General features: G+C 38.1%; 1 protein-coding gene across 1 annotated transcript in view; it reads left to right on the top strand.

Annotated features, from left to right (window-relative positions):
- Positions 1 to 25,561, top strand: part of ATP8A1 (ATPase, aminophospholipid transporter (APLT), class I, type 8A, member 1) — a 208,377-nt gene that overhangs the window by 137,789 nt on the left and 45,027 nt on the right. Inside the window, exons 27-31 of the mRNA XM_010858921.1 lie at positions 11,849 to 12,032; positions 12,124 to 12,234; positions 18,916 to 18,990; positions 19,095 to 19,217; positions 22,844 to 22,922. Of these exons, the coding sequence (XP_010857223.1) occupies positions 11,849 to 12,032; positions 12,124 to 12,234; positions 18,916 to 18,990; positions 19,095 to 19,217; positions 22,844 to 22,922 (572 nt within the window). The remainder of the gene's footprint in view (positions 1 to 11,848; positions 12,033 to 12,123; positions 12,235 to 18,915; positions 18,991 to 19,094; positions 19,218 to 22,843; positions 22,923 to 25,561) is intronic.

Raw genomic sequence — 25,561 nt, 5'->3', positions numbered from 1 at the left:
GCTTACTCCTTAGAAGGAAAGTTATGACCAACCTAGACAGCATATTCAAAAGCAGAGACATTACTTTGCCAACAAAGATCTGTCTAGTCAAGGCTATGGTTTTCCAGTGGTCATGTGTGAATGTGAAAGTTGAACTATAAAGAAAGCTGAGCGCCAAAGAATTGATGCTTTTGAACTGTGGTGTTGGAGAAGAATCTTGAGAGTCCCTTGGACTGCAAGGAGATCCAACCAGTCCATTCTAAAGGAGATCAGCCATTCATTGGAAAGACTGATGTTGAAGCCGAAATTCCAATACTTTGGCCACCTGATGCAAAGAGCCGACTCATTTGAAAAGACCCTGATGCTGGGAAAGATTGAGGGCAGGAGGAGAAGGGGAGGACAGAGGATGAGATGGTTGGATGGCATCACTGACTCAATGGACATGGGTTTGGGTGGACTCCGGGAGGTGGTGATGGACAAGGAGCCTAGCGTGCTGCAGTTCATGGGTGGCAAAGAGTCACACACAACTGAGCGACTGAACTGAACTGAGTGTTGAACTCTGGCTTTACCACTTAGTTGCTATTTTATCTTAAGCTATGTAAATCCCTCTGTGCCTGAGTGCCCTCATTTGTAAACTAGCAATACTAGTAACCTATCTCATATAGTGTTCTTCTGAGAATTGAAAAAATTAAAACAAGTAAAGGGTTCAAAACATAGTGAGCAAATAAATGTTATGTTAGCTGTTATTATGAAGTGTATCTCTTTTAGACACCATATTGCTGAGTCTTTTTATTTTAATAATGGGAGAATCTCTGTCTTTTAACACATTGTTGACTGGGGGATTTTTGTAGAAACTAAACCTGTGGCCAGCAATTAGTTATGTAAGTGAATACTGAAAGCTCTCCAGTCAATAACATTTGGGTAACAAAAGACGTATTAATTGCCATGGCAAATAAAAGGTGAAAAGGTGGTGACCGATTTCCTCTTCTTGGGCTCTAAAATCACTGCGGATGGTGATTACAGCCATGGCAACAGAAGATGATTGCTTCTTGGCAGGAAATCGATAACAATCCTAGACAGTGTATTGAAAAGCAGAGACATCACTCTGCCAACAAAGGTCTGTATAGTCAAGGCTATGATCTTCCCAGTGATCATGTACAGTTGTGAGAGCCAGACCATAAAGAAGGCAGAGTGCCAAAGAATTGATGCCTTTGAACTGTGGTGCTGAGAGTCCTTTGGACTTCGACAAGATCCAACCAGTCAAGCTTAAAGGAAATCATCCCTGAATCTTAAAAGAATCAACAACAACAAAATAAGATATGTTGATACATCTCTGGTCAATAAGTTGTCAATCAGTGAATGTAACCCATTTATACATATTATATTTATTGCCATATTCAGCCTTATTTCTTTAGTCTTATTTTGTGTTTTCCATTTATTATGCTTTTTATTTCTTTATTCTCCCCATAACTTCCACTGTGTGAAACAGTCAGTCACTAAGTTGTTTCTGACTCTTTGTGATCCCGTGGAATGCAGCACACCAGGCTTCCCTGTCCTTCACTATCTCCCAGAATTTGTTCAAATTCATGTCCATTGAGTCAGTGATGCCATCCAACCATCTCATCCTCTGTTGTCCTTGTCTCCTCCTGCCTTCAGTCTTCGCCAGTGGCAATGTCTTTTCCAATGAGTTGGCTCTTTGCATCAGGTGGCCAATGTATTGGAGCTTCAGCTTCAGCATCAGTCCTTCCAGTGAATATTCAGGGTTGATTTCCTTTAGGATTGACTGGTTTGATCTCCTTGCTGTCCAAGGGACTCTCAAGAGTCTTCTCCAGCACCACAGTTCGAAACCATCAATTCTTTGGCACTCAGCATTCTTTATGGTCCAGTTCTCATATCTATACATGCTGCTGCTGCTGCTGCTAAGTTGCTTCAGTCGTGTCCGACTCTGTGTGACCCCATAGACGGCAGCCCACCAGGCTCCTCCATCCATGGGATTTTCCAGGCAAGAGTACTGGAGTGGGGTGCCATTGCCTTCTCCAATCCGTACATGACTACTAGCAAAACCATAGCTTTGACTATATGGACCTTTATCAGCAAAGTGATGTCTCTGCTTTTTAATACTCTGTCTAGGTTTATCATAGCTTTTCTTTCAAGGAACAAGTTTCTTTTAATTTTATGGCTGCAGTCACTGTCTGCAGTGATTTTGGAGCCCAAGAAAATAAAATCTGTCACTGTTTTCACTTTTTCCCCATCTGTTTGCCATCAAGTGATGCAACCAGATGCCATGATGTCAGTTTTTTAAATGTTCAGTTTTAAGCCAGTTTTTCACTCTCAGTTTTTCACTCTCCTCTTTTACTCTCATCAAGAGGCTCTTGATTTCCCCTTTGCTTTCTGCTATTAGAGTGATATCTGCATATCTGAGATTGTTTTGATTCTAGCTTGTGAGTCTTCCAGCCTGGCATTTCACATGATATACTCTCCATACAAGTTAAATAAAATTTTCTTTAGCTGATTTGAAAGCTTTACAATCTATATCTATACTGTGCTGATTATCTCTATTGTTCTGATAACCATACTTGTGCTTATTGTCTATATGTATTAAGATGTCTTTCCTTCCCTTCCCTCATAGAGACAAAAACTGAAGATATTAAAGTAATTTTGTGCATGCATCCAGGATTAGTCAGGTTACTTATTTTGTAAGTGATCTACTTTTTCTGTCTAGAGGCTATAGAAATATTTCTTACTCTTAGTTTAACCATAATATGTCTGGTGATAGGAAACTTTTTTCTTACATTTTGGTGCTATATTAATATAGTCATTTCAGTCTAAGGAGATATATATCTTTCTTTAATTCTTTGAAGTTACTCATCATTCTTTTCATTTGTCCTTTTTTGTTCTCTTCTTGGATTCCCATTATATATGTGTAGTCACCTTTTTTCCTTCATTTAATTTTTCTCACAATCTATCCTTTAATTTCCTGGTATCTTTTGGGAAATTTTTTAATTTACACTTTCAGGTTATATCAGTTTCCTATTGGTTTCTTTATTTTAGCAGTTACATTTTTATGTAACATTTTTAATTGATTCTTCTTTATAACTGCTTATTTCCATCTCACATGTCCAGTATCCTCCCATACCTTTCCAGGGTTTTTTCCCCCTCATACTTCTTTTAAATTCTTGTTAGGTTTGTTTTTACAAGTTCTGTTTTCGTATAAGTTACTGCATTCCTTTGTGTTCCTGAGCTTCTCCTGTCTTGTAAATATTCCTGTGAGACTACTTTTCCCCATTTGCCCTATGGGGCAGTAATATTCCTTTTGGAGGAAAGATGAAAGCTGGGTCCTAAGTTGAGGCAAATTTGGAAGGGTTCAAATAGGGTTCAGTCTGAGCTTAGGGAATCCTTATTTCACTCCACTGTCTTTACCCAAGCACTGCTCTTGTTAGAGGCAGCCACATTCTGATGGAATTGCCCTGATGAGGTACCATTCAAGGGTTCTCAGCACATCCATAATATTGGCACCTGTCCCTGCCCTGGCTTCATGCCCTGAGGTTGACCAGAAAGGTATGACTTTCTTCTTCCTAGGCAAGAGTTTAGAACTGTCCTGAGGTTTTAGCTTTAGAACCTTGGAGATAATCCTGAATTTGGCATGTTTTGTTTCTCACATTATTTTGTGGGCTTTGAGTTTCCAGAGATTCTAAGCCTAAGCCAAAGTTCACAGTTGCAAAGAGAGAGGAACCCCTTAGCTCTATCCAGCCCAGTCTCAGCCCTGTCCCACTGGTCACCCCAGGCTTGCACAGGGCACCATAGACAGGGTGGAAAGCTTTCCCCACCTGATTGTTCCTCTGTGTCCTCTGGCACACCACTCTTTCTCTCCATGCCATTTATCTGCTGATAGTCATCCGACATTTCCTGTTTCCCCAAAGGACTCTCACAGGTTTTGTGTTGACAGGTAATTGTGACTCTGAAATCTAGTGAATTCCTTTTTTTAATTCATGGCATCATCAGGATTTTATTCCAGTGTCTGTCGGTACCGTCTGCTACCACATGTTCCATCTTCCACTAGGGCTTTCTGAGAGAAAGTTCCTTGGAGAAACCCATCTACATAGGAGAAAATTCAAAAACAAGGGAGTAGGGAGGTGGAGGAAGGAAAGAAAGACGGGCAAGCTGATTTTAAGTTTAAAGAAGCTCTAGCTTCCCAGGTGGCTTAGTGGTAAAGAATCTGCCTGCAACATAGGAGACGCAGCTCTAGTCCCTGGGTCAGGAAGATCCCCTGGAGAAGGAAACGGCAACCCATTCCAGTATTCTTGCCTGGAGAATCCCATGGATGGAGGAGCCTGGTGGGCTACAGTCCATGGGTTCACAAGAGTTGGACACGACTTAGTGACTAAACAGCAACAACTAAGATGCTTCAGCTCTTCCTTACCTACCCAGAGTCATGGGAAGAGGGAAGAGAATCAGTGCCCACATGGTCTCCAAACAGATCCAGTGAATGGGAGCTGGGGCCATTGGTCTTACCACTCTTGAGAGCAAGGTCACCATCGGGCAGAGCATGAAGGGGGAGGGCAGTCATCCTTCCTGAGTAGATGTGCTTCCCAGTTGAAAGGCCACCAATGCTATCATGTGAGGCTCCTAGACAGAGGTGGCTGGGCCGGTCCTTATTGGAGAAACTACCGTCTCCTTGTAGCAAGAGTCCATAGAGAAACCACTGTCTACAGGCTCTTAACGTTTAACTCCTGGGTCAGTAGCTCAATAAAAGTCCTTAAGTTAATATCTCTTAGGGGCAGAAGGAGGGTTCTGAGATCTACTCTCTTTTCCTTTCTTCTCCTTATATTCTTCCATAGAAATTTCACCATGTAGTAAAGGAACTGAGTAAATGGACATTTTGCCAGAAAAGAGAAAATAACCTCGTCCATGATGCCAAGATTACAACTCTTATTCATATTTGACAGTTCACAGTTAGGAGGCAGCCTGTTGTATATTTAGAGTATAGAGGAACTAGGTAATGAATACTGGATTCTTCATGCTTTCTCAAATTGAAGGTTGTAACAACCCTGTGTTGTCCAATAATGGTTACCATTTTTTAGCAAGAAAAGTATTTTTAATTAAGGCATGTATATATGTATATATCTTTTGAGTGATCCAAATTAATATTTTAAGGCATTACTACTGTATTATTTTTTGATTCCTGTTGCTTACAGCAGTCTGCTATATGCTAAGTACAATGTTAGGTCACAGATAACTGGATAGATGGATGGATGGATGGATTTCTTTTTTTTTAAATGAGCAGTACCACTGTGGGCAAACTGTTCTATGGTATGAATACTATAATAAATATTTCTATTAGGAAGTATCTTCTTTTTAGTGCCTTTTATAAGGTATATTTGCCAGTCGATAGTTCGGTGTGCCTGTACACACATACATACATGCGTATGCAAACATATATTACTGTCAATATGATCAGTCATTATTTAAAATATCTGAACCATTGAAACTGAAGTTTACTTATAGCCACATAATTCCACAAAAGAGAAGTTTTACATCTAAAATGCATTACAAAAGGAATTAAAGATACTTTCTTTTTGCGTCCTGTGGCCGCGCTGTCTGTATTTTGTTTCTGTAGACTGAATCCTTGAATTACAAGTTGCCCTTGATGGCTCTGACTTCACAGTGTATCAGCAGATGTTGCTTTTGGAGACTAGGAAAGCACTCACTCATCAGTCATTTGAATAACACAACTTTCTTACCTAGTAATGGGTGAATGTTTCATTATGTACCCTATGCTAAGAATCGTTTTTAGGATTTGCTATATAAATGGCTGTTTTCATTCCAGTAATAAATTGATGGCGAGTTTCTGGAAGCACTGTAATGGTTATATAATTTTAGTACGTGTAGCCCAAATTATTTTTGCCATGTTTTAACTCCTCCTCAATTCAAAACTTTATAAATGAGCCTACAAATTTTAGTTCGAAGAAGAGTTAAGTTCGGTCTCATAAATTTTTCTCTTAGGTATTTCTCCTTTCGTAATTTCTTTATTAGTCAGCAGAATATGACTCAATGGGGAATAGACTGATATTCGCAAAGAGAAAACTTAGGAAGTTTGTTGCAAAGGAAAGTACAACAGATTCCCCACTAATGATCCTGACCTCTAAATAGTCACCAGGAGCAGCTGTCTAGCTTCCTAAATGCAAAGGCTTTACAAATACAAGGTCATTATACAAAACACTTCAGGATAACGAAGAAATACTGTATTCCTCCATGTTCTCAATGTGTTTTCCAAATTTACTTTCTGAAAGCAACTTCATAGTAATTTTTAAGTTTATAATATGAGTTTTTAAGTTAATATATTATTGGCCTAATTTTTAGTGTATATATGAGATTTTTCTAGGTTATTAACCTAAATATACAATACAGTAACACAAATTATTGTACTTTTAGCTACCTATAAAAAGTCCTTTAAATATTCTTTAATATGTGAGTGTGTATATATACATGCACATATAATCCTTATCCATATTGCATTTGAAAAGGTGATTCATTTAGCTAATCCCGTTAAAAGGGTGCAAAGTGAGGTTCATGTAAGATGGGCCACCATATATACTTTCCAGCTTAAATGGTAAAAATTTCCAGTACTCCAAACTAATGTTCACAGGGCAGTGAGAGTTACTACATAGCAAGTAAGAAAACTAATGAATAACACATGCAGAAACTGCAGCCAAGATAATATCTGAAGAGCATTCTGCACTCGGTGCACTGCTAGGTTGCATCGCAGAGGACCACCCTCTGTTTGTGGAGCCACAGGGAAGAAACCTGGACTTTACAGCACATGCTCCATGTGCAGTCCTTTTCCGCAGAGGCTCTGACTTCTTCCAAAGAAGAAAGAGCAACAGTGGAAGAGAAGAGAACCATAAATAATTTAAGTACTGATGCAGACCCTTGGGTGGTAAAAATACATCTAGGGTAGAAAACAGAGCACTTTTATGATGTCTGTGAGTTATGCATTGGATCACTATCAGTATTTATAAAATTTAGGTTTCATATATTCTCAACCATGAATCCGTGGTTTCTGATAGATATGGGGAAGATTAGCTTGTGTGGTAAGGTTGTTCCAGACTATTCAGAAAACTGTACATGTATAGAAGCAAGTATATAAAAGTTAAGAAAGTAAACTAATGAATGAGGAAAGGACTTTTTGTATGGTGGAAACACACAGTGAAAAGGAAAGTATTCTGGAGAATTTTTAACGGGAAATTTAATGTATGCTATTTCTTTTACCTGACGTGAACTCCCCTCTCCTTGTCAAATTCTGACTCATCAAGGGAGGCTCTTGCAACCCATGCTAACTTCTACATCCTCAGAAATTATGAAGTACTGACAAGTATATCAAAAAGCTTTCTGCAACACTAATGTCTTCTAACTTGGTTTTGCTATCTTGTAAAGGCAGGAGGAGAAGGGGACAACAGAGGATGAGGTGGTTGGATGGCATCACTGACATGATGGACATGAGTTTGAGTAGGCTCCGGGAGTTGGTGATGGACAGGGAAGCCTGGCGTGCTGCAGTCCATGGGACTGCAAAGAACTGGACATGACTGAGGGACTGATCTGACTGAATACCTCTTGTAGCAAGAAATAATTTTTTAAATGAGTGCTGTACAAATAGTAGAAGATTGTTTAGCTGGTCTCAGCTTGACTAACCTGGGTCCCATTAAACCACATTCCCTCCCTTAGACATGCTGAAGGCTGCCAACAGCACAGCATACCCGGGGCTGGAAGGACAGTCTTTAGTACATGCCTACACTTTTGCTTCCATGAGTTGACTTGGTGCTTACTAGGAATCCATGGGTGTTCGTTCTTTAATCTATTTATTCTTATTGTACTTCTTAAAGTAATCATCACCTAGATGTTTCATAAGCCACCAAAAAATAGTCTAGCCAAAATTGTTGGTAGATAACCAAATATAATGTTCTGGAAGGACTTTTTGAGTTGCCAGGAAAACATTGCTGGGGACAAGATAACAATAAACTGGGGTGGATGGTATCATGACACTGTAGTTTCCACTTAATGAAACAAGACATGGATTGTGCCTCAAAGTGAGGTTTCTGTAAGAAAAATATGCAGGATTTCAAACACAAACTCCTTTGCAGAGTATGGTTTTTTGCCTTACATCACAAGCTTGTACATTTATATTCTGAGTTAAATTTTATAAGGTATGTATATTTTGTTTTTTGAACTCTACTTAAACCTGATCTCTTTCTTTAGCAACCAACTACTATTTCAGACCCATCAGATACCAGAGCTTCTGCTGTTTGTTGAATCCTCTTCCAAGGATTGTCCTTCCAGTTGTCCTCTTTTATCTTGATAATGGAAGCAGATATCCTTACTTGTGCTACTTGCTGTGTAATTTGGGTTGTCTCTCATCACATCGTTGCCTTTTCTTAAAGAAAAACAGATATTGTTCTTGCCTAGGGAATTCATACTCTGATTTAAGGCCTGAGTTAGTCACATCCATGTTTGTTTTTTGTTTGTTCAGCCTCTCAGTCGTTTCCGACTCTTTGCAGTCCCACGGACTGCAGCACACCAGGCTTACCTGTCCTTCACCATATCCCAGATTTTGCTTCGACTCATGTCCGTTGCGTCATTGATGCTATCCAAGCACCTCATCCTATATCACCCTCTTCTCTCACCATCAGTCTTTCCCAGCATCAGGGTCTTTTCCAGTGAGTCAGCTCTTCACCTCAGATGGCCAAAGTATTGGAGCTTCGGCATCAGTCCTTCCAATGAATATTCAGGATTGATTTCCTTTTGGATTCACTAGTTTGATCTCCTTGCCGTTCAAGGGACTCTCAAGAGTCTTCTCCAACACCAAAACTTGAAAGTATCAATTTTTTGACACTCAGCCTTCTTAATGGTCTAACTCACATCCATATATAACTACTGGAAAAACCGATACAGACCTTTGTCAGCAAAGTGATGTCTCTACTTTTTAATATGCTGTCCAGGTTTGTCATAGCTTTCCTTCCAGGAAGTAAGCATCTTTTAATTTCATGCCTGCACTCACCATCCACAGTGATTTTGGAGCCCAAAAAAATAAAGTCTGACACTGTTTCCATTTTTCCCTTTCTATTTGCCATGAAGTGATGGGACCAGGTGTCATGATCTTAGTTTTTTGAAGTTGAGTTTTAAGCCAGCTTTTTCACTCTCCTCTTTCACCCTCATCAAGAGGCTCTCTAGGTCCTCTTCACTTTCTGCCATTAGAGTGGTATCACCTGCATATCCGAGTTTGTTGATATTTCTCCCAGCAATCTTGATTCCAGCTTGTGATTCATCCACCCCAATATTTCCCTTGATGTACTCTGCATAGAAGTTAAAGCAGGGGGACAATATACAGCCTTGATATGCTCCTTTCCCAATTTTGAACCAGTCTGTTGTTCCATGGCCATTCTAAATGTTGCTTCTTTACCTGCATGCAGGTTTTTCAGGAGACAGGTAAGGTGGTCCAATACTCCCATCTCTTTAAGAATTTTCCACAGTTTGTTGTGATCCACACAATCAAAGGCTTTAGTGTAGTCAATGAAGCAAAAGTAGATGTTTTTCTGAAATTCCCTTGCTTTGTCTATGATCTAATGTATATTGGCAATTTGATCTCTGGTTCTTCTTCCATTTCTAAATCCAGCTTGACATCTGGAAGTTCTCAGTTCACATACTGTTGAAGTCTAGCTTGAAGGATTTTGAGCATTATCTTGCTAGCATGTGAAATGAGTGCAATTGCGTGGTAGTTTGAGCATTCTTTGGCATTGCCTTTCTTTGGGATTGGAATGAAAACTGACCTTTCCAGTCCTGTGGCCACTGCTGAGTTTTCCAAATTTGCTGGCATATTGAGTGCAGCACTTTCACAGCATCATCTTTTAGGATTTTAAATAGGTTGGCTGGAATTCCATCCATAGTGTTGGTAAAAATCCTCAGCCAGTTTTAATTTGGGGGTATTAAAAACTATGATGACAAGCAAAGAAAGCAGTGGTTAGTTGTAATAGTCATGAAGAAAAGAAAACAAAGTTTAGTCCAGCTTTTTTCTGATGATTCTCTAAATCATTAATATTAGTTCACCATGCAGAGATTTATCCTTTATTATACATTCAGCTTATGAAAAAAAAAAAATACTTGTGTTTCTCAGCTCCATTGATCCCATAGTGTGACTTCACAATGTATTTGCATCGTGAGCCTGTTAAGTTGTAAAGGGAATTTGACAAATGTTTTCAAATGCTTCGCTCTTTTCATGCCCATTTCCCATTTGCTTTTTAGATCATTTCTTGGTGAGCATTCTTTTTTGACATTTACTAAATGTCAGCTATAGTTCATATTTGAAACATTGGCCTAGAGCCAGTAGGCTGACCAATTTATAACAGCCTGTTAAGAAAAATTAAATAAAATGTGAAAATGAAATGAAAATTGCTTCAAAGAAAAATGAGAGCTAACAGTGGAAAAGCCCGTTGATGATGTGATACTCATCCATTCCTTCCCTGTATTCACAGTTGTGTCACTTTGTACTGTTGCCAGACTCTGAAAGGAAATTCAGAGAAAGAATTAAAAATAATTCTTTCATATAGCAAGCATTTATTGAGTACTTATCCTGGATCAGCACAAGTAATACAAAGATGAGGAGACCTGTTCACTCTGCAGGCAACTCACTCTAACACAATGATTCTCAAACTTGAAATAAAGACTGAATCTGTTCTTGGCTAAAGCATTTAAGAAGGGACAGCTGGGCCACCTGAAGGCACTTATTTGAGCAAAATACCCACTGCTAGGAATTTTTCCTAAGGAAATAATCAGGAAAATGTGCAAAGATGTATTGAGTCTCAGAGCAATGATCTTCATTCCTAAGTAGGCTAATAAATGGTTTACCAGATGTTCCAGCAGGTATTTACCGCATTTAACCTTGATGAAGAATTTAGCTCTGGGTTATTTCTTTTGCTCACTAACATTGTCTATATTAGTTGTTTCTCAGTAGTTCATTACTGTCTTAATAGTTTGCTGAGCCAGATCACTATTCAGTTTTCCTTTCTTTCTGTCTAAGCACAGAGATAGCATGGATACTAGATTAAGTTAATCATGCAAATAAATATTTTGTCATTGAACTGTAATTGTTGTGGGGTTTTAAGTCTATGATAAGTTGCTCCAAAGTTAATATTAATACCATACAACTTTAGTATGGATGCTGGTGTTCTCTATTCCTGACCCACCTTTATATAAAAGGATGCTTGATTCTACTTGGCCATTGTCAGCAGCTTTAGAAAAGAAACAGGCACGTGAACTATGTAATCAAGGACTTGGTATTTTACTTGACTCACCCGGGTGTCTGAGAACAGGTGGGGAAGGTACCCAGTTCCTTATTGTTTATTTAAATTGTTTAAATGTGTAAGAATCATCTAAGATCAGCTTATGGAGGTCCAAAACTTTTATTTTCAAGGTATAGAAGAACAATTGGTATTTGAACTATCATTCAACAGCCTTTCTGGCTTTCTTTCTCATTCAAAAGTGAAGAATCAGAAATCTTGATATTATTTGTTAGGAAGTAATGGGATTTCTGAACACAAATGTCATCTTTTAACAAATTTATGCACACATACTGGGAAACTAATATTTAACAAGGCCATTGTAGCTTCTGTCACCTAGAGTTTTGCTTCTGTGACTTTATTTTTCCCTTAAAGTGGCAAACCAGGCTAACAGAGATTTAAACACTTAAACGTAAGACTTTTCCATGATGATTCTTCAGAGACCTATTCATTTAGCTCTTCTGCTGCTTTCATTCTTCAAGACAGTGACATCTTAAAATTCCTTTTTTCAGAAAAAAAGTGATAATTTGTTGTTATTTAAGGGTTTCTCCTCTTCAAAAATCTGAAGTTGTGGAGATGGTTAAGAAACAAGTTAAAGTCATAACACTCGCCATTGGTGATGGAGCAAATGACGTCAGTATGATACAGACGGCACATGTTGGAGTAGGAATAAGTGGCAATGAAGGCCTTCAGGCAGCTAATTCTTCTGACTACTCTATAGCTCAGGTAAACCATCATTTCTGCCAAACACACCATCCATCTTTGTCAGCTGACACTATGAAGAGGAAAATGTTAATTTTTTCCATTCTTATTTTAGTTCAAATATTTGAAGAATTTGTTGATGGTTCATGGTGCCTGGAACTATAACAGAGTCTCCAAGTGTATCTTATACTGCTTCTACAAGAATATAGTCCTCTATATTATCGAGGTAATTGCAAGTTAAGTTTAAAAATCCTTGTCATTTGCATATATATTTGAAACGTTTTGGGGAAGACATTTCTTCATAAGTTTAATGAATCCTTCATCAGCCCACTTTTTTAACTTCTGAATATGTTAAAAAGTTTGTCAGCTGTGGAGAATAATGTTGAAATTCTGGCTAAAACATTATGTTGCTTTGGTAAGGAATGTTGAATTATAATTGCTAATAATGTGTACAGTTTTAAAAAACTACAAACTACATAGCAGTTTTTATAAAGTTCAAAAACATACGAGAGAAAACAGTAAATTGTTAAGGGATGCACATGAGGAAAACTGTGTTTAAAGAGAAAAGGAAGGGAAAATGGAAGAAAATCCAAAAAAAAGAGGGGATATACATATAGCTGATTCACTTTGCTGTACAGTAGAAAATAACACAACATTGTAAAGCAACTATGCAATAAAAATAGATTTTTTTAAAAAAGGAAAGGAATAGTGGACATAAAACTGAGGATGTCAGTTTTACTAAGGAATCTGCCAAGTCACTTCAGTCTTGTCCGACTCTGTGTGACCCCATAGACGGCAGCCCATCAGGCTCCCCTGTCCCTGGGATTCTCCAGGCAAGAACACTGGAGTGGGTTGCCATTTCCTTCTCCAAGGCATGAAAGTGAGAACTGAAAGTGAAGTCGCTCAGTCATCTCCGACTCTTAGCGACCCCATGGACTGCAGCCTACCAAGCTCCCCTATCCATGGGATTTTCCAGGCAAGAGTACTGGAGTGGGGTGCCATTGCCTTCTCCAACTAAGGGATCTAATCAATAAAAATACACAGGTAGTTTTGCTAGTATTGGTCATCCTATAGTTCTTATTATGTTTCAGGCCTGCATAATTGGATAGAAGTATTTCTTGCTCTTCAGATCGGTTTTGGTGTCTGGATTTGGTAGGAAACAAGAGTCCAGATAATGAGGAATTTGTCTAAAAATTATCAGAATAGTTCAATTACTGTGTCTGGATCACAAGGAATTTCTATATTCCTTTTCATATGGCAAATATAACATTTTTAACATGTAAACTTAACTTGGGTCAGGAATATCATTTCTGAAAGGATGCATTTTATTCTGCAAACATGTTTTGCAGTCTCCACAGGCTGCCAGGCACCAGGGTTAGTTCAGTAACTGAAGTAAATCACGCGAGGTTTCTATCCTCCAAAAACTTGCCAATAGAAATATAAAGCAAACCACATGTGTAATTTTACATTTTCTGGGAACCACATCAACAACAAGTAAAAATTAAAGCCCAAATTAATTTTAAATTATATTTCATTTAACTCTATATATTCAATATTATTATTTCAGCTTGGAATCTCTATAAAAAATTATTAAAGCAATATTTCACATTCTTTTCTTCATAACTAAGTGTTCACAGTCTAGTGCGTATTTTACACATACAGCGTATCTTAGTTTGGACTAATCACATTTCAAGTATTCAAGAACCACATGGCCAGCGGCTATTCCTCTGGGTAGCACAGCACCAGTAGGTGAATAAGTAAACTGAACACTCAGGATGCGATAAGTAAGTTCTTTATATTTAAAAAGAAAAAATATGACCACCTTTTCATCAGAAGCTGTATTCGTAATGTTTGAACTCTAGGCGTTACCAGTTCCTTGCTCCTCTTGCAGCTTCACAGAGCCCAACAAGGAGCGCTCCATAGCTTGTTAAGAAAGCCCTCCATCTTCCACTCCTGTCAGAGGACCTGCCTACGCCTTCATAAATCTGCCCTGGGCTCCCTTACACATGTTTGTTTATGCCACCTTGCCCTCTACTCAGTTGACTGCTTCTACACATCCATCAGAAGAGGCAGAACCTTCCCATGTGCCATTTGAAAATAATATCTCATACTTTATGCCACAAAAGTAACACTATAAACAAAACGGTCTGTAGACTTTACATTTCCCCTGCTGAGATGTTCGTTGGAAACTGCTGTATGTTTGCTTCAACTGTTCTTTATGCCTGTCAGAATGCTTATCTTCTTATCAAAATGTTGACTGAGCATAGTTCTTATTATGAGTCAGATTAATAAAATTAAGGGCTTCCCTGGTGGTTCAGACGGCAAGGAATCTGCCTGCAATCCAGGAGACCCAGGTTCGATCCCTGGGTTTTTTAGTTTCGAAGTATGCAGGCAGTTTTATTTGTTGGTCACTAAAAATCTGTAATTAGATTGCAACCCACTCGGTAAAATAATCATATACCATAATTAAATACTTGGAAACATAAACAGAATAATCTATGAATTTAGTTATTGTTCATTACTGCTGAATTTGGTCTGAAATAGTCTGTTTTGAAACAAAATACACTTCCAAAATAGCTTATGAGATCATACAAAATATTTTCTGTTTATATAAATTTGTTATTCTTTTCTAATAAAATTATTTTCAATTCTCAGTCCCCTCTATAGTCCTAACCTTTCTAGTTAGATTTTTTTTCTCATCCCTCAACATTTATCGGCATTAGAAAGAATACCAGTTTATACAGTTTATTTACATATAATCTTGAAGTATCTGGGAGTTTAAAGCCACTGGCAGCAATAAATCTGCTTGCAAAAATATAATTGTGTAAAATGAAATGAGTACTCAACTTGCCACTTTTTAAATCTAGATTATTTGACAATCAACAATGAAGTGGTCAAAATTACGTACTAATGGGAGACATAAAATATATCAAACTCAAATGAAAAACTAAATCTGCACGCTCTGTTTCAAATCCACAGTTATGCAATTTGCGGTTGATTAGCCCTAAATTTCACTTGGCTTTGAATTTAAAGCCTCTTTGAGAGATAACTAACACTGATCAAATTCTTTACACATTGGAAAGGAAATCAGTCCTAAACTTTACTGGAAATCTCATTCTTAAGTTATTTTTCTTTTAGCAGTTTATGGAAATGTATTTTGAATATAATTCAACTATCTTGGAAATGAATTGACCTTTTAAATCAATTCCCAGATACCCAACTTTTGCCAGCTAAAACAGGTTCTGCAGATGTTAATGGCTCATGTCAATACTGTGAATGAATAGACAGAAAACACATCATTGAATGTCTCTAGTGAGGACAACTGCCAGTCTCGAATCTCCCCTTTCAGTTTTTTGTGCTGATCGGGCGTGGGAGCAGAGGGCTCATTGACTGTTTGTAAGCTGCTGTTTAATATGCAGAAATGCTCCATCAGGGAAATGTCTGTGAAGCTGTAACTGCCACGCCTCTACTGGGACGCGAAAGTTAGAAAATAATACCAGGGCAGGCAGGTCTGAAGTTTCTTTGCTAATAAAGAAATAGTATGGAACACTATGGGTTTTAGAGACTATCTGTAAAAATTGCTTTTCCCATTGCTGACATCCCAGGAATGTCACCGTCTAGCTACTCCATTGCCATAAATTATAGCCAAACAAATAAAAACAGATTTGGCAGGTGGCGGTATAAAGCACTAGCTTGTGGTGGCCACTCAGCAGCGACTCTAGGTGTTCATTGGAATGACTGGCATTCACTAGAGATTTTAGTTTCTCTGAAACATCTGACTCCTTGCTAGCAAAGTAAGACCTTTTCTCTCAAACAGTTGGTCACATCCAGGTTTTCCGGTAAGATCCCAAGGCAGTGTAGCGTTTCTGATTTCCAGAAGCTTTGATTAAAGTCAATGAGGTGATACTTTCCCACCAAGTTGTGCTGAGATATGGATTTCCTGTGAATTTAAATAATTTAGATACCTCCCCAGAGGGACTCATGTTTTCTTTCTGCATCCATGGTTTTGTTGAGTCAAGGGAGGGACTTTTATGTGTTTATAGAAATTTAGGTGTTGTTTTATTTAGTATGGGATGCATTTCTAATGTATCTTTAAACTGCAAATCTCAGACTAACTTGAAATCAGCCTTCTGGTAGACGTCTTCACTGTTAAAAATCTCTCTTTCCTTTAAAATACATAAACTTCAGTGCCAAAATATTTATATTAAGATGTGGGTACTATATTAGAAGAGTCAATTCCTATCTAGTCATTTCTCCTTTTAAAAAAATTAAAATATTAACTTTTTAAAGCACAGGAAGAGAGTTTCTAGAAACATGTTCACATATCTTTCATTAGGAAAAATAAAAAGGCAAAAATGCTTTGATAGGTTTCAACTTAAAATGTCTACATTTTTCTCATAAACCAGTTAGTAAAGTAGTGCATTTTAAAATAAACTTGGACTGCAAGTGTGTTAGCTTATTTGCAAGTTATTTTGAATTGGAAACTGAATATAAGTATCCATTGATTTAGATTCCTAAATTTCAAATTTAGATTCCTCAATTTCAAGCTCCTAGTGGTGTTTTAATCACCAAATTTACATACAAAGAAGCCAGGAGACCATTCACATTTACAAATGTTTATCCACACACAAATTTATTAACATAAATGTCTCCTATTATACAGTATTGATGTTTGCAAATGCATTTATAACTAACCTTTGAGCCAAATCATGTCCCTTAAAGGAATTTGGTATGTGTGCAGCTTCAGCTTTCTTCAGACCAACGAAGATTAGGCTGCGTCTTCATAGACTATTCAGGCCACAACTGAAAGTTTGTGTTTAAAAATTCCTTATATTACCATCATACCGTAAGAAATCTGAATGAGCTTCACAGTCACCTACAGGGAAAACATTACCGTCACCCAGAGTAGCACAAATATGTATTTACAGAATCCACATCTCAGAAGGGCCAAATGTGAAAACACAATAGATGGCGTTGAAGTCTGTCCTGTCAGTTTGTGTCTACTTAACGCTTTCCAAAAAAAAAAAAAAAAAGTTTAAAGTCTGCAAGGAATAAAGGAAGTCTCCAAGGAATACATTTAACTTCACATGAAGATGCTAAGTACTTTTGCATGTAGCAGTGAATGGTCTGGCTTCTAGTTGAGAGCACAAGTTCAAATCTTTTCTGTAAATATATGTGGCAAGCAAGTGAGAATTTCAGATTTGCCTCCCATTTCTATGCTTTTGTTCTTGTCGTTAATGCGTGTTACAACCCTGACACAATCTGGACTTATTTTTCATGTGCTATTGCTGCTTTGTTCTCTTTTCCATCTCATGAAGCCGACATTGGTTTTTATATACGCTCAGTCATTCCTTTCCCTATAAAAAGGAAAAAGATCAATGTGTGTACAGAAACTGTTCATAGGGAGGCCAGCCTGGGTACATATTGATAAATGGTGAATTTGTAGCAATTCATGCTTCCATAATGAGGTTAAATGAAACGTGAAGTGTAGCAAAGTCCGTGCAACTCCAGTTCAAAAATTCACTTAACCAGCACGTCCAGACTGCTGTCCCCTAACAGGTTCTTGGTTGTTGTTGTGATAGTTTGGCTTTGTGTTTGTGTTTATGTCTTGTTGGGCCAGACATTTTTCTCTTCCAGATCAATATGATTTTTAATTACATTTTAGTCCTGCTTTTTTTTTAAAATAACACAGGGATTATGGATTTACTAACATTCACTTAAATTTTCCACTTGTCTTAAATATGCTGGAGAAAGTTTCTCTTTATTGTCCCTTAATTTTGTAGGCAAAGTTCAGTTTTCTGCTTTTAAGAAACTGCAAAATATATAAGAATATGTCACTCTATTAAAGATTAGTTTTTAATCAAAGTATAAATTGAAGTTACAAAATATTTTTAATATTATAAACTCAAATTTTGCATTCTGATGGCTATAATTATCAAGAAATATTTTTTAAAAAGGTTAAATACGTTGACACATTAATTCTACTTCTAAGAATTCATTCCAAAAGGAAAAAGAATAGGAGGAAATTTTGGGAGATGATGGGATATGTCTGTTACCTTGATTAGGTGATAGTTTCATGCATATGTCCAAATGCACCAAATTGTATACATTAAATGTGTGTCATTTTTGTATGTCAATTTTACCTCAATTAAGCTATATTTTACTCAAAGTAATTCAGCCTAAGAAATTGAGATATTTAGGATTTCTGAAAGAAAATTCAGTTCTGAATTAAGTATAGTAGAAAAAAACAGAAGCAAGCTAAATATCCAAAATAGTAGGGGATATATATCCATTTCCATTAACATCTTTTAAAGGGTATGTAACAACTTAAGAAAATATGTATTATACAATGTTAAGAAGAAAAGGAACAGGACATGATGCTGCATATAGGTTTCCATAAGATAAATCGTTGAATGTATATAAATGAGCTACATGAATATAACCAAAGCAGAAGACAATAAATGGTGATGGTATTAGTATAGGAAATTATTTTATTTTCTAAATAAACAAAAGTTTTAATTATGATTAAAAAAATCTTTAACTACCAGAAGATAGATATTTTAAAGAGGAATTAAAGGTCTAAAGTGTTAATGGCATACAATATACTCTCTAAAGTGTCTTTTAGGAAACAAGATTATACCTAATTTTTTTTTAATCTATGATTGCCTATTGGTATAGTTCTTTTTTGATTCAACAAGTGGAACCAATCCTGACCTAAATAGCAAAGACCTTATGAAAGAATCCCTTCAAATTAAAAAGTAAAGCAAAGAAACGCCATTTTCAAGAGAATCATGAAAATACTGTGTCAGTGAAGCTCTTATGCACTGGTTGAGTAACAGCAGATTTTAAACACTGAGTTTATGGTTTCTGCATTCTAATTTGGAGGTTTGGACTATTTTCTTCCTAGATCTGGTTTGCCTTCGTGAATGGCTTTTCTGGACAGATCCTCTTTGAGAGATGGTGCATAGGTCTTTATAATGTGGTAAGTTTAGGACTTTTAATTATTCCTGTTCTATTGAATACTTTGAGATAGAAGATCACCCTGCGTTTGGCTACCTGGTATAATGACTAGTTTGTGCACTTTAGATGTTTACAGCAATGCCACCCTTAACTCTGGGAATATTTGAGAGATCATGCAGAAAGGAGAATATGTTGAAGTATCCTGAATTATACAAAACATCTCAGAATGCCCTGGACTTCAACACCAAGGTAGGAACCAGTGCCCCGGCGGGACTTGCTTTATTGCTCCAGTTGCTTGGGGCATCAGTCTTCTAAAGCCAAGGAAACTCCAGGGTCCTGACCATGGCAGGCCAGATTTGCTTAAGGTTCTGATATGACCTGAGAAGGTGTTTGGTTTTGCTGTGAATTTAACCTGTAACCACAATTCACTGGAGTTTGCCAGGCAGCAGTAAAGTGGGCCTGGCAGGCAGAGGGGGTGGCCCTCTGACTTTCTGTTTTTGCAGTTTTGTGGGGAATGCGCACTGTTCTCAGAGGTCAGTCATCCAGGACTGGCATGGACAGTCTTTACACATACAAAGTGATGAGGGATGATGTATCATTCTTTACCCATTTTCTGTTTTATGAAATAACTTTGTCTTCATTGAAATATTAGATTGTATTAAGCATTAAAGATATCGTCTCTGGTAGATAACTCATTTACCAATAATAATCATTATTTACAATCATTATTAAGCCATAAAACTTAATATAAGATAAAATATCCAACATTTTATCTAAAATCATATTCTGAGTTTATAGCCTATATAGCAAGCCACAGACTTTTGTCATCTTTGTGATCCACAGTATTTCTTCATCCCAGCAACAAAAATATCTATTTCCTGCATAGTTCACTCTCCTGCAATTATGTATTCTAAAGTGTTTCCACTAGTGTTTGTTAGAAATTCGGGTTTCTGTCCAGTGTAACTGAGGAGTTTTGTTTGTTGTTTTTTTGTTGTTTTTTTTTTAAGTTTTGTAACAGTCAAGGTAGATGTAATTTTGAAACTATAATAAAAGTATCAAATACACCTTCACAGAATTTTTTCTCATTTAATATAGTACATGTTGGTTATGTTATGCATGTTATGTTACCAATAATTATATGTAACCTTAATTTGGTGTTTTGAATTTAGGAAATTAATGTAGGATATTTTAAATTTTATTATTTCATAAAACTGTCAAATGACATTTGTTCTCAGTATACCAGGGCAATAGAGCGAGACTGGTGTGGCAGCGCCTCTAACCTCATACAGTAAATGATGGTGTTAAGTTTATTGCCAGGATGTTATTCATCTTCTGAGATGAGGTCTTCATGAATGCACTGTGCATACATGTCCCAGTGTGCAGATGCATACAACTTGAGGGATGGGATAACTGAATTTGGTTAAGTTAAAAAAAAAAAAAAACTTAACTACAAGGTTTTATGTAGAGTGGAGAACAAGTGGGTTTTTATAGAGCCCACTAGTTCTATAAAGTATTTTAGTGGTCTTTTAAAACTGTTGTTATTTATAATATGCAATGTCTGTGCTTTAATTTCTTAATGTTTTATTTTTTGCTTTTTTAAAAATTTACCTTTGATGTCCAATTTGTGTTAAATTCTACTGCCTTGCTAAAAAGCTTTCCATTACCTATGGTGAGTATTTTCAAGTGACAGAAAGCTACAGTTGGGGCAGATACAATGGATTATGAGCTCTTGTTTCCTTGAAAATGTAATCTGAGAGCTAGGAAGGTTCCAGACTTTCTGGCAGGCTAACAATAACCCTTACCAGCCCAGAGTACATCCACCTCAGCCACCCGTCCCCATCTCCCATTGCTGAGGCTCCGTGGTGTCTCTTGAGAGTTAGCTTCCCAGCCCAGAGTACATCCACCTCAGCCACCCGTCCCCATCTCCCATTGCTGAGGCTCCGTGGTGTCTCTTGAGAGTTAGCTTCCCAGCCCAGAGTACATCCACCTCAGCCACCCGTCCCCATCTCCCATTGCTGAGGCTCCGTGGTGTCTCTTGAGAGTTAGCTTCCCAGCCCAGAGTACATCCACCTCAGCCACCCGTCCCCATCTCCCATTGCTGAGGCTCCGTGGTGTCTCTTGAGAGTTAGCTTCCCAGCCCAGAGTACATCCACCTCAGCCACCCGTCCCCATCTCCCATTGCTGAGGCTCCGTGGTGTCTCTTGAGAGTTAGCTTCCCAGCCACTGCCTTGACCTTGCTCCTGTTGCTTATAAACCGGTCGTCACAGGATTACCCAAAACCATTCCTAGAAAGTCACATCCTTTTGTACCCTTTGTATATGGCAACTTGGAAAGTCTTGTGGCCAGTGAGAAAGTGTAACTGGTCATATATAGTTTTAACTTGAGAGCAGCCTTCCTTGTATTTTTTGCTGTTCTTGTATACAAAGTATCTCATAGTCTGCAAAGGCCTGGCATTTAGAAAAGTCACCGTATCAATCCAAATAGAGTATACAACTTCTGTATTCATTTAAATATTTATAGATACACAAGCTGCCAGCAATTTTTATAGGGTTTATGGATTTTTCTAATGATTTCAGTGAAAATTGTTTGAATAAATCCCATATAAACATTTTAAAATTCAGGAACAAATGGTTACAGAATGCACAGTTGTATACACAGCAGTTGCTCCAGGTCCCCAGTGTAGAAGCATTGTTACCCTGAATGATGACGATTACGTTTGTTATGGTAAAAAGGGTCGGAGGTGCTGAGGTCGTGACAGGGGTTAAAGGATTAACATGTGACAATAAGTATCGGTCAGGAAAATGGAAAAGTAGAACTAATTTTTCTTGCACCCACCTGTGCTTTCTGTCAAATAAAAACTTGCAGTAATGACATAGTGAGGAGAAGAGACAAAGGTTAATGAGTAACATAAGTTCAAATGTGTAATGTATTGGAGCGTAAATTGGATCATACAATCCAGTGTGGCTGGGTGAACTAACAAAGGAGATTGAGATCACAGTGGAAAATTTTGGGAGGCAGGCAACTTAATTTCTGTTGTTTGAACAGCTTAAAACTATTTTAATACGTGCCAGTTTTATTTGGCATACATTTTGTTTGCAAGAAGCACTTCTGAGTGACAAAATTGCAGCCCTTCAAAGGGCTGTGAGCGTTCTAAACAGTTTTTCTATAACTTAATCTTTTACATCCATGTTACAAAGAAAAGGCCAGTGATACTTGCTTTCTTGTTAATGAAATACAATAGATGAGAAAGCAATAACTATTAAATGATATTATAATTGTATGAAGTTTGATGTTGACAGGTGTTTTCAAATTGTGAAAGTCTTTTGTAACTTAAGTCCTGGTAAAAGGGCTTTGCTTTGAGGAACTATGCAATTTAAATGTTACACTTGTTATTTTTAGTGTTGTGCTGTGGGTTTGTTTGGAAAAAGAGAATGCACTATATCCTTACCATTTAAAAGTTTACACTTTTATTGCACATGGAAAAGAAAAAGTAGGGATCTCACCAAATTACAATCTCTTCAAAAGTCTGTTCGTCTGGAATTATGAAAATAGTCTCACTTAAAGAATTTCATGATCTAACAGTAATTTTAAATTTTATTTTCTTCTTCAGGCAGAAATTTAAACTTTTAATCCTTGGTTTTTAGAAAGTAGAAAAAATTTCAGTGAAGCTGAAAAAACATTTAGAGAAACATAAAAATAAATAAATGACCCATGAAGGTCTAAGAGGCAGAAAGTGTCTGTCAGTTCTATTAATTCACAGTGGTGGCCCGACAGAAACACGTTTTGTGAATCTAGCTCACAGATAAAAAGAAAGGTCAGAGTTCACAGAGCTAGTTTATCGCAAATGGTTCTCATGGATTTTTGTTTTCCCTCAGGTTTTCTGGGTTCATTGTTTAAATGGCCTCTTCCACTCAGTTATTCTGTTTTGGTTTCCACTAAAAGCCCTTCAATATGGTAAGTAGGAAGGATATGAATGCTAAGATGTGACTTTTTACTTTTTTAGAAAAATAATTCATTGTCAATATATGTTAAAAATTATAGCGGTGTTTCATTTTATGATGTTTCTTCCTTAACCTAAAATACATGCATTTAAAAGTTGTACACACTTTAAAGATTTTTACTATTCCTTTGGGAGCAAAGTGATTTAATATATGCAAAGCCTTTCTTCTCTACTTCTCATGTTTTTCAAACTTGCAGAGAGTGAAATTTTAGGGTTTTTTTTCCCCTCTGTTGATGTATAGTTAGGAGACAACAGTGCTGATGTTTTACGTCGTCTGTTTATTATACCTGTGAGACTTGTATCAGCTCTTTATACTGAACCTCATCAGACATGCTAGTATTTTCAAGTACTTGAGCTGCAGCTTTGAATGAGATTTTCAGTATGTTTTTATGTTCGTCTTGTAGTGTAAGCTTTTATCTCTGCTTGTTTTGAGGGGGTGATGTTATTGTGTCAGTTTTGAGAGATGGGATCATGGTGAATTTCCTATACACATAAAAATGATTAAGTAGTCACTTTAGAGAAGAGGTCCCTGGGATGCTTAAGCTGGTGTTGCTATGTCCGGAGCAGACCTTGCCCTGGGATCCGGAGGAAGACGGCTGAACATTCAGCTCACAGACATGTACCTCAAACAAGACACACACGCCACCCGAGGTCTGCGTGCCCTTCAGAGGTACTAGCTGTTCTCGCGGCTGAGTTAACACTGGCCCATAAGGTGCAGGGCCGGCTCTTCTGTCCCACCAAGAGCCTCCTCTCCAAGCTGCCAGAGGCATCCTCATAAAACGTAAATCAGACCAGATGCCTCCCTGCTCAGAACCCCACAGACTCGATCACATTTAGAACCAAGTCCATAGCCCCAGCCTTGGCCAACTTGGCTCTCCTTCTACCCCACCACTGCCGCCCCTGCCAGCTCCCACCCTCGCTGTGCTCCAGCCCACAGGCCATCCATTCGCTCTTCCTCGTCTTCACCAGGTGTCCCAGCAGCTCTCTCCTCCCACCCTCAGGTCTGTGCTTGGAGAAGCACTCCCGGATCACCCTGCCTCAGAGACCCTCCAACCCCGCGCCCTCTGCCCCTGACTCTCTCTCCTCATCCTCTTGTATCTTCTTGGTGCTTGCCTAGTGGGTGTGATATATTTGCTTTTTTTTTTTTTTAATTACCATGCTCCTCTGTTAGAACCAAAGCTCCAGAAGGGCAGGGTACTGTCTGTTAAGTTCGCTGTTGTTTCCATAGTGCCCACAACAGCGCCTGGCTCACTGTGGGCACCCAGTCCATCACAGACGCCTTCATGAGAAGCTGCGGCATGAGTCGGGGAGTGCGTATCGCAGACAAGGCAGCAGCTTCGTGGCCTGGTCGAAGATTTTCATCTCCTTCCTACATTCATTGCTCTGCCAGCACAAAGTGAATAGATTCTCATTACTAGACCCTGGAAATAGCTGTAGTAAAATCTAATTAAATATAAAATATTGACCCAGTGGGCCAGGAGAATCATAATAGCATTTTTTAGATAAAATTTACATACCATAAAATTCACTCTTTTAAATTATATGATCCAGTGGTCTCTAGTATAGTCACAGAACTGCCCCCACTCTCTGATGCCAGAACAGTTTCATCACCCTTTGTGCATGAGCAGTCACTCCTCATTTTTCTATCCCTCTCCCCTAGCCCCTGACAACCACTGATTTTTGTCTCTGTGGATTTGCCTATTCTGGCATTTCATACAAATGGAGTTGTGATACAAGAATTTAACTGATCCTTATTGTGGCATAAATCAGGACTTCATTCCTTTTTATGGGTGAATAATATTTCATTGTATGGATAGAACACATTTTGTTTATTCATTCACTCATTGATGGACATTTGGATTGCTTTCACTTTGGGGAAATCCAGAGTGTTGAATCCAGGGTACAATATAGGACTTAGGTAAGTTTTCTACGTAGTTTGTTTTCCTAACGCAAAATCAGTGTAAGCATGAAAAACTAGGAATGTCCATCATCAAGTACAGTTCACGCGCAGTCGTGTCCGACTCTTTGCAACCCCATAAATCACAGCACGCCAGGCCTCCCTATCCATCAACAACTCCCGGAGTTCACTCAGACTCACGTCCATCGAGTCAGTGATGCCATCCAGCCATCTCATCCTCCGTCGCCCCCTTCTCCTCCTGCCCTCACTCCCTCCCAGCATCAGAGTCTTTTCCAATGAGTCAACTCTTCGCATGAGGTGGCCAAAGTACTGGAGTTTCAGCTTCAGCATCATTCCTTCCAAAGAACTCCCAGAGCTGATCTCCTTCAGAATGGACTGGTTGGATCTCCTTGCAGTCCAAGGGACTCTCAAGAGTCTTCTCCAACACCACAGTTCAAAAGCATCAATTCTTTGGCGCTCAGCTTTCTTCACAGTCCAACTCTCACATCCATACATGACCACAGGAAAAACCATAGCCTTGACTAGACAGACCTTTGTTGGCAAAGTAATGTCTCTGCTTTTGAATATGCTATCTAGGTTGGTCATAACTTTCCTTCCAAGGAGTAAGCGTCTTTTAATTTCATGGCTGCAGTCACCATCTGCAGTGATTTTGGAGCCCAAAAAAATAAAGTCTGA

The sequence above is a fragment of the Bison bison genome, unplaced genomic scaffold (genome assembly GCF_000754665.1).
Source record: "Bison bison bison isolate TAMUID 2011002044 unplaced genomic scaffold, Bison_UMD1.0 scf7180017864451, whole genome shotgun sequence".
Classification (NCBI taxonomy): domain Eukaryota; kingdom Metazoa; phylum Chordata; class Mammalia; order Artiodactyla; family Bovidae; genus Bison; species Bison bison.
This window is presented reverse-complemented; position numbering and strand designations above follow the sequence as displayed.